At 36.6% G+C, this 14147-nt stretch overlaps 1 protein-coding gene across 1 annotated transcript; it reads left to right on the forward strand.

Moving 5' to 3' along the window:
• Positions 1 to 5745: 5745 nt before the first annotated feature.
• Positions 5746 to 7314, forward strand: LOC122078202 (probable aquaporin PIP1-4). The gene is made up of 3 exons (XM_042644090.1): positions 5746 to 6575; positions 6746 to 6886; positions 7026 to 7314. The coding sequence occupies exons 1-3, from the start codon at positions 5946 to 5948 to the stop codon at positions 7116 to 7118; spliced, it is 864 nt and encodes a 287-aa protein (XP_042500024.1). The 5' UTR covers positions 5746 to 5945; the 3' UTR covers positions 7119 to 7314.
• The last annotated feature ends 6833 nt before the right edge of the window (positions 7315 to 14147 follow it).

Consider the following 14147-nt stretch of genomic DNA (forward strand, 5'->3'; position numbering starts at 1 on the left):
CTAATCAAGGAACATTCTTTTGCCCAAAGAAATTTGATAAAATCTACGCATTAAAAATGGACAAATCTACACATCTACTAAAATCGTAGTATATATGACCTAGGATTGAGTGGTCAATTTAATTAGAGTATTACATGCTCAATGACAAGTGTTATGGGTTAATTAATACATTTATTTCATGTTCCTCACATGCCATTGCCACTAATATTAAGCATCAACTAAAATTGCAGTTGGACATATTATACACTATAAATGGAATATGAAATAAAAACAAAATAAAATAAATAAAAATATATATTAGAAAAAGGATGTTTTCGGGTCATGCGCAACATGTTTAACAACTGAATTTGATAATAAATACATAGTTAGGCATCAATTATTTAACCACTCAAATTGATTCCTTGTCTTATTTCCCATTCTATTATTAGAAAGGCTATATTATTTTTAAATCAGGTGTTTAAACCACTATTTTTTTGGGGGGGGGGGGGGGGGTTGTGTTAAAGTTTAACCACTCAAATTGATTCCTTGTCTTATTTCCCTCTCATATCTATTATGAGAAAGGGTTCTCTGAACATCAGGTGTTGGCTATGCCTATATTATTTTTAAAGAGAAAAAAATAATAATAAATTGCACTTAGGTGAGTAGCGCGCGTAGAGAACACCTCATGTTCCGATAAATCGTACTATGTTCTTTCTAGTTTCAACCCTTTTCCTGAAGTGTATCTGTCTTTCAATTTTTTATACATCTTGTCTCTATGGAGTGATTTGTCGCCAGGGTATGTGTATGATGTACACATTTAATGGGCTTAATCATCCATTATTAAATGTGTTACATGATTAAGGACTATCAGAGGGTCCCTAATCTTTCTCTAATTAAGCTGCTATTAAAGCATTATCACAACAGTCCTATGTATGGTCCTGGTAACAAATTGGCGCTATGAATTCTAAATAATGGTGGAAATGTGGGATAAACAATTTCTTCTCTGATGCTTCATCACATATATGATTTGAAAAAAAATTATGTGCACTTAGTGCATCCATAAATATTTCACAAATTTTAATTAATTTTGACATCATCTTTTTAGCATTATTTTAAATTAAGGTTGATATTACGAATTTTGGGATTTTAGAATTCAAATCGACGTAGAATATATTCCAAGAATACATATCATACATGGCCTAGGTTCAAAGTGAGCTCAAAGACTGTATTATTTCTTAATAATGCAACATGACAATAGGTGGGAGGGTTGCTTATTTGACTCTGTTTTGTTTAATAAAAAGAACTCAAATATGAGCTTCATAATAGCTTGGCCTCCTCTAGAGAATCTATGCCGTGGGATCTTTACTCTCACTTTGTGCATAGAGATGTAATTTGAGATTTACAAGAAAGATCTAGATTTTTTCTAAAATATTCTTTTTTTTTTTTTTTTCTTATTGATGGCAATGTTGAAGGTGAGATTTAAGTCAAATTAAGGAATTAGACAACTGTTGATGACATTGTCAAAGGTGGAACTCTAATTCAGTTTTTGTATTTGTTTTTATCTAGATTTGTTCTAAAATATTCTTTCTATTTTTTTTTTTTCCCCACTAATATATTAGTTGGTGTTCTCTAGCAAAAACATAATACCTTGGCTTCGATAGATGCGATGCTTTGTCCAGTTGTGTTTTTAAGTGAATTAGTCATACAGATCAAGAAAAGAACAAAATCGTTTAGGATGGAATAGCTGTTTGGCCACCGACCCATCATAGTTTAAGTCTTGATTATAAGGAGAATAATGCTCCACGGGGTAGAAAACCAACAAGAAGGTATTAAACATGTAAGACGACATTATTGATAGCTGGGGAAGTTTTACTGGATTGTGTATTCATTCTCTTTGTTTACTATTTTGGAGAAGACTTAAAGTTGAGAAGATAATTGCATAGTCACAATGGAAGGTGATGTTATTGAAAATTACAAGGTAAATCTAACCATGTGAGGGAAGACACACTAGATCCATATGTCATTCTTCTATAGAGCCTCTATCTCTTTAACCCCGATTTACCATTTTCTCATGGATCACTTGGCTTCGGTGGTTCGTCTCAGCTGGATCTGTCTTGGGATTCTTCCTCTCCCCCTTGTATTCCCTCTTTTTTATTTGCAGACTTATCTGGAATTTGTTTCCAAAGTTCTTTTGTTAAGTTTATTTTCTATAAAACTAAATAAATAAATAAAATTCTTCTATATATAATTTTTTAAAATCTATATCTTCTATTCCCATAGAGAGTTAGGGGAGAGTGAAGTAATGTCTGGTGTAATAGTTCACATGCTTGAATATACATGGAGCTAATCTAGACCATGACCAAAGGTATTTTAAACCCATATCTGCCTTTCTCTGAACACAAGGCAAGTTAGGCAACGTCAGGTGCAATTTTGGTAACAAAAGCTATCAAGAGAAAATCCCCAAATGTGGTGTATCAACAACGCGAATTACACAAAAGTTATTAAAAAAAAGAAAAAGATGAATTATTATTGTCACAAAGATTTATTATTTTTTTTGAATGTCAAAGCATTTATTTTGCCAGATGATACCTCTCTCTCTCTCTCTCTCTCTCTCTCTCTCTCTCTCTCTCTCTAAATGCCTTAATTTCATTCATGTCTACTTTCATTCACAAGCAAGTTAAAAGTCCATTGACCCTTTGATGTGGAAAACAGACATTTTTCGAAAAATTTCCTTCACCATCCCCAACGGGATGGAAACACCCATGAATATATTGTTGTAATTACTTTTCAATTTCTATTCAGTAGATGTCCAAAATTCCCTTTACTGTTTCCTGACACCTATTCAAGCGCAATGTTCTCATCAATATTCCTTCACCATGGCTTGACCTACTAAAAGGAAATCCATAATGATGCATGAAAATATATGAGAGGGCATATAACTAAATGTGAGTCTGAAACTAACATGTGGGTAACTAAGATCATGTTTTAATTTCTATAGGGTGGTAGAATTCTGTCTGTTTAGCATTCTCCATGCCCACATGCAACCCTTGTTTTTCAGGGGACATGGGCTTCTTTTTATAGCCCCCTAAAAACATGGGCGATATGTGGGTGTGGGAATGCTAGATGAATAGAATTCTTTCTCCCATATTCATGTTATCAAAATTACTGTTTCACCCTTTTCATAGGGAAAAACTTGTATTGCTAAGGAAAATTTGGTTAAAATATTTGGACAAAAGAATGCTCCTTGGTCTAACGGCCCTGTGCCCAGAGATAGATGAGCAAAACGACACCCCCACTCCCTCTTAATGCCCATTTGTGCTCCATTATTTGTTCCCATGCTGGCATATGGAGCCACATGATGAGGAAATGTTCTTTCTCAATATATATACATGATAAAAAGAGAAGGTTCTCTTTGGTACACAATTATTCTCCAATCAAATTTCTTTAAACATATAGTATATGGCCCCCAAAAAACACATATTTGAGCTACCATTTCAAGGAGGCTTCTGATGGAATGATATCAAAGGCATGGTGCCACTGAGGTCTGAGGTGTCAAATTATAAATTCAACTCTATTCTACACCTCCATGTATTTGAGCTAAAAACCCTTATGATTCTAATCTTAACTAATGTAATGGTACATATTATCTGCCCATATTCTTGATAAAGTGCACCTTTACTTGTACAACATTCTTTTTTGGGATGATAAAACCCTTTTAGTGCCAAAGACATGATTGAGGAAACTAAAAAATGTTTATGAAACAAAGCCAGCATTAACTTCTAAGGATAATCTTGTTGTATTCAAATTTCTATGAAAAGAAGTTCTAACTTTACTTTTTCACCTCACTCTGTTTTTTTTTTATCCAAAAGTGATAAAATCATATTAATTCACATATGTACTCAAATGTGAAAATAAAAAGAGGATAATCAAAAGAAGATTAATTCTCAATTTGCCATTTAAATTACAAAAAGATGTACTGTGAAATGTAAATTTAATTAAAAAAAAAAAATCTAAATTTAACTTCTCAATGGTCAAAAACAATACCATACCCTCACTGCCTCCCCTACTCTAAGAAAATGTCAAAATGTATTAATATAATAGTAGTTTAATAACCATTTTTTCAGCCAAAATCTTTTGTTAACTGATTTTTTTTTCCTGATAATTAATTGATTTGATTAAATGCTTAGGTATACAGTATAATGCATTAGTGCACATATTCAATAAATGGAAGATCGAGCTGGATGAGAGAATCCATCACGTGGTGTAAATGTGTAATCAAATTCCTGATTACATGGGTCTGCATGCCAGGGAATTTGACAGGTCACAAGTCTCTCTGTTCAACTATCAATCATTCGCCATCCAGGAGCAACTTGTACTGAATGATCCATAGTCCCGAATTTTATCCGCTGGATTGGAATGTTTTCTGTTTCATTATTAATAAACTATTTCAATCAGATAAGTTTCATCATTTTCTCACAAAAAAAAAAGAAAAGAAATCCATCATATTATATTCTACAACTAAAGGTTGGATATTCAACACTTCTCACACTACCCAGAGAGTGTGGTCTCCACTTCCCATTAATGGTGTGAGATGAGGTGGGGTGATGTTACCTATAGAGAAGGGGATTGTAATTCGATATCCTTAAATGATGTGAGATGCAGTGAGGTGATTAGTTATAAGTAAGGGGATTTGAACTCCACCCCACATGAACGATGTTAAATGGAGTGAAGTGATTACCTCCAGGGAGGGAATCTAGACTCTACACCTATAGATAATAGATAGTGTGAGATAGAGGAGGTAGTTAGTCACATGGGGATCCGGATTTGGACTCAACTAATAAAATCAACCTGTCAAGGGGATTAAAGTGAAGGGCAAGGGTTCCCTGAGCCTACCCTACAGAGTAGGCTATGCTAAGACGCAATTCGTTTTTTGTTACTTTTATTTTGAAAAGAAAAAATAATAAAACAATCATATTTGTATATGTTATACATAGGGGTGTCAATCGGTCGGTCTGGCTCGGTTTTGGTCTAGGTTGAGTCAATTTTGGTGTGAAAAAGTTGAAACTAAAACCGAATCAATAAGGAAATTTTAGTTTCGGTTTGGTTTTGGTTTCAGTACTGTTTGGTTTCGGTTTGTCTTCGATTTCTTAAATCGATTTGTAACCGGGTTGGTTTTGGTTTTTGGTCCAGTTTGGATTAGACTTTTCATACAAATGTTTAAAAAACTATGCAAATTTTGATTTTTTTAATGAATTTAGGAGTGTTTCGGTTTCTTACAGGTTTGGTTTCAGTTTCGGTCCGGTTTTTGAGCCGGTTTCAATTTGGTTTCGGGTTCATCCGGTTTCTGGTGTGCTTCGGTTTGGTTTTGGAGTTGCAATACTCCAAACCGAACAGACCCAATAAAACTTTGGTTCTGTTCGATCCATGTTGTTATCGGTTAGGTCCAGCCGGTTTTACCGGTTCGATTTAAGAATTGACACCCCTAGTTATACATATACTCACTTGGACTTACTTGTCCTAGAGGCCCTAATAATCAACGTGGCAGCATATGGATTCAACTCCCCTCTTAAACGATCGTCCAGCAAATATGACCGACACCGCTAAGGAGAAGAGCCAGATCCTATCCCTGAATGGTTAGTAGCCAGTGGGCTTTACTCACGAGTCATGTTATCTCTTTCCCTTTCAGTCTCACAGACAAAAATGGACTTCCAAGTGCCAACTGAAGTTTCAGAAAACAGACACCTCTTTCGAATGAAAATCATTAAAAAATGTCTTTGGCTGAGGTCCACCACACCCTTGCACTACCTTTGTATCTGTTTCCATGATCTTCTTTCCTTCCCTGCTGGCTTTACTCTATAAAAAACCCCTACTTCTCACTCAATTTCACGGCACTTGAAGGCTACAGCAACGCATCCCATATTTCATTCGGAGGAACAAATTAGAAAGGGAGTGGAGTTGCGATAGAGATGGAGGGGAGAGAAGAGGATGTAAGGGAGGGAGCAAACAAGTTCCCTGAGAGGCAGCCGATTGGGACGGCAGCCCAGAGCCAAGATACCAAGAACTACAGAGAGCCACCACCGGCGCCGCTCTTCGACACACACGAGTTGAGTTCATGGTCCTTCTACAGGGCCGGGATCGCCGAGTTCATAGCTACTTTCCTCTTCTTATACATCACCATATTAACGGTAATGGGTGTCAATAGGTCTCCCAACAAGTGTGCTTCCGTTGGTATCCAAGGCATCGCTTGGGCTTTCGGTGGCATGATCTTTGCCCTCGTCTACTGTACAGCCGGCATCTCAGGAGGTCACATAAACCCGGCGGTGACGTTTGGGCTGTTCCTTGCGAGGAAGCTGTCTCTGACGAGGGCGGTGTTCTATATGGTGATGCAGTGCCTAGGGGCCATCTGTGGAGCTGGAGTGGTGAAGGCATTCCAGACGAGCCAGTACGAGATGCTGGGAGGAGGTGCAAACGTGGTGGCTCATGGCTACACTAAGGGTGATGGCCTTGGCGCTGAGATCGTGGGTACCTTCGTCCTCGTCTACACTGTCTTCTCTGCCACTGATGCCAAGCGTAAAGCCCGTGACTCACACGTCCCTGTAAGTCATTCTTTGTTTCTTATAAGTCTCCACATCGAACTACTCACATTATTAACTTGTGAAAGCCAAACACTTTCTTCACTTCTTTCTCATTATTAATTGATGTTTGAATTTGAAGTTAATAGTAATAATATAGAGTATGTGTTTGGGATTATTGTGGGGTGGAACAGATCTTGGCACCTTTGCCCATAGGGTTCGCTGTGTTCCTGGTCCACTTGGCTACCATTCCCATTACAGGGACAGGTATCAACCCAGCAAGGAGTCTCGGAGCTGCCATCATCTACAACAGGGACCATGCTTGGGATGACCATGTATGTAAATTGCAAAACATTCTTCTTCTTCCTCTTCTTCTTCTTCTTCTTCTTAAGTTCTGATTTGTATTCTTTTTGTAGTTAAAATGGATTAATTAGTGTCTGGTTGATAAAAATTGTTGGGGTTGTGTGTTTGCAGTGGATTTTCTGGGTGGGACCTTTCATCGGGGCAGCTCTTGCAGCTCTCTACCATCAGGTCGTCATAAGGGCCATTCCATTCAAATCCAAGTGACTAAATAGATAGTCAATTTCACTTCTTGTTGATGTATAAGTATGTGGCTCTCTATGCAAAAAAAAAAAAAAAAGAAAAAAAAGAAGAAAGAGAGATGTATAAGTTTGTAGCAGTGTGCATGTAATAAGTAATGTATGGCGTGGTCGTGGACTTTTATGTCTATTAATGAATTATGACTACTGTGAAATTGTGATGATGCCCTTTGACATGTTGGGAGAAGTTGGGAGTCTTGGGAGTGGGATCCATCATTCAGTCCCATAATCCCATTCCTTTCATTTCATTCTGCATTTCCTTTTTTTTTTTTTCTGGGCAAGTCATTTCATTCTGCATTTCATTCTGCATGTGCGGTCAGGCAATGATTGCACCAGTCTTGTTTGCTTTGGCTAATGCCCTTTCATAAAAGGCACTGATTTCATCATGTAATCGTACATGCACTATACACGGCGGGTGATCCTAAGCACACATTTCCAATAACAACGGATTGGAATTGGATTATACAATTTCTAAAAAAAAAAAAAAGGAATTGAGTTATACAATCGGATTCGATTACGCTCCTTAGTGCCTAGGTCTTGCCCATAGTTACCTAGGTGACATGTGGTGAGGTGATGAGTCAATGGTTTTTTAGCCTAATTCTCTGAGTCTCTATTAGTGTCTCATTTTCCGTGCATTTTTCAAACAATTGGATCATCGTCTCATTACGTGGCGCTCGCCTAGGTAACTATGCGTTGACTTAGGCGATGAATGTTAAAGAGAGAAGTTGGATCCTATACAATCATAACAAAAATATCGAAAGCTGTGAAAATAGTCTGCAATCGCTACACCGGTGCAGTGAGCATCGGATGACTGAGAGCCCTTTGAGGCACGTGTCCAGATGTTCTCAGTTGTCCGATGTTCACTGCACCTCACTGCTCATTGCAGAGGATGTGCACTCTATCGAAAGGGCCTTCCATTCAAGAATCAGTCAAGCTATTAATCTCCATTGGAACAAAGTTAAAACAACATTAATAAAATAATAGAATATAAATAGAGACATAATATTCTCTAAAATTAACCTGATCTTCTAAGGATATGTAATTCCTTTTTGGAGATAGAAAAATTATATCTTTATTATCAAAGTTAGCAATCAGTCATTCATACTTCAAGAGATTGAATCAATTAATGCAGATCTGATCACCAGAGCTTCACCTTCAATTGGAACCTAAAATTCGAATGAAATAGAAGTCATTGGCAATGCACTTCCACATGAGTCCCCAAAAATGAAACTGGTCAAAGGTCGGCTAGCATCACAAGTTACTTTGAACCAACCTGAAGGAGACAAATACCAAGATTATGTTGATGAAGGTATGTAACCAGAAATAGGCTGCCTTATAGAAACTGATGATTGGAACTTGAAGAAAGCATTAAGATTGGACTCTTGGAAAAGCAAGTCCTGTTATTATCAAATACTTAAGGGGTCTGAAATATTCTTCTTGGGTTCAATAAAAGAGAGAAAATTTTGTGTCCAAGGAGCTCGAGGTTCTCTTTTCACCATGAGTGAGAAAGATTCAATTTTAATTTTGTTTGAAAAGAACACTCCCTAGTCGCATGGTCCCTGCACACAATGAAGGGTATACATGGGCATTAACAAGGGTGGGGATGTCATTTCTCCTCCCTTTGTGTCTGCAAGCAACGGCCATGCATCTAGGGAGCATTCATTTCCTTTCTTTTGGGGACAAGGGGCACGAAAGATTTTATGCACAATTGTGTATGTATACAACCTGGATAAAAAATGGGTATGTATTCATTTCTTAAAGGATATATATTTTTTTCCAGTGAAAATATACATTATTTAAGGGAATTTTTTTTTTTTTCTTCCGTGATCCTTCACCTCCTAGATCTCATAATCACTCCACCGAGAAAGGTCTTAAATGCTTTGCCACTATGTATATTCTAATAGTAGGGAAACCGATCCCCATGCTGGTTGTTTGATACATCCTCTTATAAGGATATTTAATTTTTTTTCTCTCTCCTCCAATATTGTGTGCCTCCTATTGACAATACCATCTCGCACACTGCCATTGGTGTGAGGTAGTATGGAGAACTCTCTCCCATTATACCCAAAAAAGAAAAGAAAAGAAAAACAAGATAACTAAAACTAGTTTAGAGAGAGAGAGAGAGAGAGAGAGAGAGAGAGATTCCTACTTTGCACACTTCTATTTATTTCATGGCATATTGGATAAGATAAATTTTGTGGACAAGTAAACCCCAAGGTTCCTTTCTCACATGTCAAGTTTCACTCCAAGTGGCTAAACAACTTAAGACATCATTGAAAAAGTTAAGGATCATCTAGTATGGGTTGGAGTACTAGTAGGGATGCATGGACATATACGATGATGCATGCTAATACATGAATATTTGATTGAATTAGGCTTTTGAATCTCACATGTAGCTAATCTAGACCATAGTAAATTTCAGAATCAACTAAGAATAGGCCGACTCAAATAATGTTGCGAAACAGCTCAACAAAGCACTAAACAATCAAAAGCAATCCAATAGCAGTTTTTTTTTTTGGTAGAACAATGCAATAGCAGTTGAAGTACTAGTAGGCATCCATAGACATATACCGCGATGCAAAGCAATATATGAGAGGGTATTCTATTGTATTAGGTTTGAAATTTGACAAGTATATATTTTTTTAGCTAATTCAGACCATACATGGTTTCAAAAATCTCTTTTTAAATTTGTACTGCTGAACCTCACCAACATAATTTGCCATGAATGCACTTAGACCTTCGTTTTTTACAATAATGTGAAAAAATCAATGAAACTTATCTCTTTTACACTATAAGAAAAAAATTCATTATTCGGAGAATCCTAGAAAACCACCAATGATACTATTGGCAATGATTTTCTCTCCATAGGAATCCCTTGCTATTTTTTTTTTTTTTTTGATTAGCAAAAAACGAAGAGAGGTAATATTATATAGCATAGTTGCATTCCAAGTTTGTTCTAAATATTGGTTTCCTACCAGAGAGAGCCTCATAAGCCAACGCTTTTAAGTATTCTAATATGCTACTATTAGCTTCTAGCATACCAAACCTAATATGACTATTATAATTGTCCATCTCATAAGTTAGAGTAATTAAAGTTTTAGGCCATAAGGATAGAGGTTGATCAAATTCCTGCTTGAAAAACTTCTTCATAATTTCCGCATCACTCCATATGCTGTCTATCACCCAGTGTTTGCCTTAGTCCTCTTTAGCCACTGTAGAAGTCCAAGAGCCTCCGCTTCATCATTCTTTCTTGCCAATACATAATTTGCCTTATATAAGAGACCTTCATTTTGTAATTCAATAGCTAAAGACCAGGCAGATATGCTTTTAAGCTTGCCAATAATGCTTGTTATATAGAGTGAAATTGTGCTTTGTGTGAGAGGACTGGAAATGTGCAGCATATATTTGGTTTAGAGTTCACCTGTGCTTCCACAAGTTTGCAAGTGATGCCATGCGTTATCCAAAATTCAATATTTTTAGTGATGGTAATAGGCTCCGGTCTTATTGCAGAGAAGAGATTTTTATTTCTGTGGAGCCATAGGAAATAACTGGTGATGATAAAGACAGCAAAAAACCATATCAAGTCCTTTTTGGGAATGACACTAGAACTAAAGCATAAAGAAACTAAGTTTTTAAAAGAGTCACACGGTAATAAATTAGATCTAAAACCTAGTGGGCCCGAGGCCCAAATTATTCTTGCTATTTCGCACTCAAACAAAAGGTGATAGAGAGTCTCCTGCTTGGTGTGGTACCAACCACACATAGGATCAATATCCACCCATTTTGACAAGATATCTTCGGTTGGTAACCATTCATTGATTGCTCTCCAGAAAAAGAGCTTAAACTTGGGGTGGCTATTGATTTTCCAGAAGAATCGCCACCATCATGAGCAGGGAGAAGAGCAACCACACCTGTTTGAGCATGCATGGAAGTTCGTTAGTGTATTGGCAACTAATTTAGTTTAGATAGTCCCCTCCTTTGAGAGGGTGCACCACCAACTGTCATCTTGATGTGATAAAGGAACTTGAGCTATAGAATAAGCTAGAAAGTTAGGGAAAGAACCATTCAATTGTTCCAGACTCCATTGACTATTATTGATGAACTTACTTACCAATTCTGAGTTTGAAACTCTATTATCACTGCTACTCAAAAAATTAGCTTGCCCAATGGTTGTGTTAATATATTGGAGCCATGGATCAAACCAGAAGAAAGTATTAGTGCCATTACTTATTTTCCGAACCGCTATTCTTATCAGGATTGGGAAATTTTGACAATGCCATTCCAGCATGGGGAGCCCCTACTTTTGAGAGTTCTTGGGTCAAATACTGACCTGTTGGCAAAGTATAAGTATTTAGCTTTGAGAGTTTGGGCTCAAATGGTGTTTCCATTGGAAAGGAGTCTCCACCCCAACTTGAGCAATAGAGCTTTGTTTTGACATTCGATTTTTCTAAAATTGAGTCCTCCCAAGTGTTTTGGTTGACATATTTTATCCCAACCAATGAGATGTGTCTTTGTTGTTTTCTCATTTTCGCCATTCCAGAAATGCATAAAAATTGAGTCCAATTTCCTGCAATTATTCTTTGGGAAGATAAACCAAGACATTAAGTATGAAGGAATTGACTCTAAAGTGGATTGTAGAAGGATACCTCTCCCAGCAAAAGAGAAGTCTGAATTTCCATAATCCAAGCTTGTTTTTTACTCTTTCGAGTACTTTATTGAATTGTCCTGATTTATTCCTAGAGTGCACTAAGTTGGTTCCTAGATAACCAGTCATTTACTCCTTAATCCCAATAATTTTGCTCAGGGCATTTTTGGACCAGTCATTTACATTAGAGCTGAAAATTATGCCACTCTTGTCAAAATTGATAGTCAACCTGGACAAATCAGAAAACATATCTAAAATGCACTTGATAGCTGAGATGTCCTCTTGGGTAGCTCTACAAAAAATAAAAGTGTCATCGGCAAAGAAAAGGTGGGTTATTTCGGGGGCTTGTTTGGCAATTTTAATGCCTTGAAAGAGATTCAAGTCCCTATAAGATGCCAAAAGTCCTGACAGGCCTTCCAACACAATGATAAACAATAAAGGACTAAGTGGACAACTATCTAAGGCCTCTAGAGGCTTTATACCATCGGAAAACAGACCCATTCAACTTAATGGAGAAAGAAGAGGTGCTAATCAGATGGTTTATTAGATTAATCCAGTTAGTACTAAAACTCAGAAATATAAAAATGGCAAGCAAAAAACCCCATTCTACCTTGTCATAGGCCTTAGCCATGTCCAGCTTTATAGCCACAAAGCCCATCTTACCTCTTTTTCATTTTAGGAAATGAAAAATTTCTTGAGCAATGATTATATTGTCAATGATCTGGCGCCCTGGGACAAATGCTGCTTGGTATGGGGATATGAATTTGTGGAGATGAACTTTTAGTTTGGAAGCCAGAATTTTTTCCATTAACTTGTAAGTGACATTACAAAAGCTTATTGGTCTGAAATCACCAACGTAACAAGCATTGTCTTTTTTGGGATTGCCTGGCATTTGAGGGTATGGTTGGTATGAGGGGGGAGCTTGGCAAAGTTGAAGAATTGCTGAATGAATGAGGTTATATCCGCTTGGAAGAAGTCCCTTGCTAATTGTATCATAGTTATTAAATCCCTGTGGTTATTGAAACTAAACATTTTTGTCACATATAATAGTGGCAATTTTACCGCCACAAACCAAAACAAACATATAGCGCTAAGAATAGCTAGCGGACCAGCTATATTTTACGTATAGAAATTATAATCCTGAGATGATACACTAAGAATAAATTAAAATACTTCAATATTCAACATATGGAAATTAACTCTTAATTCTCCATATTATTATTATTATTATTATTTTTTTTAACTCTGAGAAACTTAATTATTAGGGGGATTGGCAAGTCCGGCTCAAAATTTCTAATTACTAGTCATTGTGGCTTTTGGGCAGGTCACACACTTGCTTCCCACAATGCAAAACCCCAGGGTACCTCTTCACATTTAACAATTTAATATTATTATTGTTTATTAATAAAATAATGTAAGTGGTTCCACTGGCAGGGCCCACCACCCTAGTTTTAGAGTGGTTAAACCATGGGGCTAGAATAGATGCATGAAAATTTTTCATAAATTAACCCCAAAATCAGTTCAAAAAACAAGCCCAATAAAACTAGTTTTACAAATGGGCCTTTCTAAAAGAAAATTTTTTTCTTTCTTTTTTCCTTTTTTTTTTTTTTTTATTTGGAATTGACTTGGGCTAGGATTGCTAGGGTTGGGCCGGGCCTGTCTTATGCCAAGCTAAGCCCATGGCTAGCCTGGGGCTGGACCAGAGTTAGTTAAAACAGGAATGACAATAAAAATTTGTTCCGGATTGCAAGTTTAAAATGGCTTAGAAATTAAATGGGATGGTAAAAAATATGGTCAAACATTTTAAGTATACTAATAAAAGAGCACGTGCAAATGCACGTGTGGCTGTGGGAGAGAGAGAACAAAATTTCTACGTCAAAATAAATGATGTGAAGCAATTAGTAGTTTAAGATACTTAAATATAATTTTTAAATTTCAAATAATGATAAATAATTAAAGCATTTTTTAGACAATCAATGGTTAAATGGTACTCTATGAGAGAGAGAGAGAGAGAGAGAGAGGGAGAGAGTCTGTTAAGAGAATGGTACGTCCAAATAGAAGTTAAGGATGTTCCTTCATAAATCTAAGATAACATGAGGTTGGTTGTCTCCTTTGGACCTGTAAAAGAGAAACAAAGCCAACATAAGGATAATAGAAAACATGGACCTCATAAAATATCCACAAACGTAGTTATTATAGTTATTATATGAACAAACTATGAAATAGGGATGCTTAACTCCCATGTTGAGACAATTACAGAACAATGTGCATTCCTCCTTCCAATCTGTAACCTATCAGTTTAGCAGTATCATGGTGGGTTACGTGGACTATAGATTCAATATCAAGAAAAAG

This window comes from Macadamia integrifolia, chromosome 5 (genome assembly GCF_013358625.1).
Source record: "Macadamia integrifolia cultivar HAES 741 chromosome 5, SCU_Mint_v3, whole genome shotgun sequence".
NCBI classification, from domain to species: domain Eukaryota; kingdom Viridiplantae; phylum Streptophyta; class Magnoliopsida; order Proteales; family Proteaceae; genus Macadamia; species Macadamia integrifolia.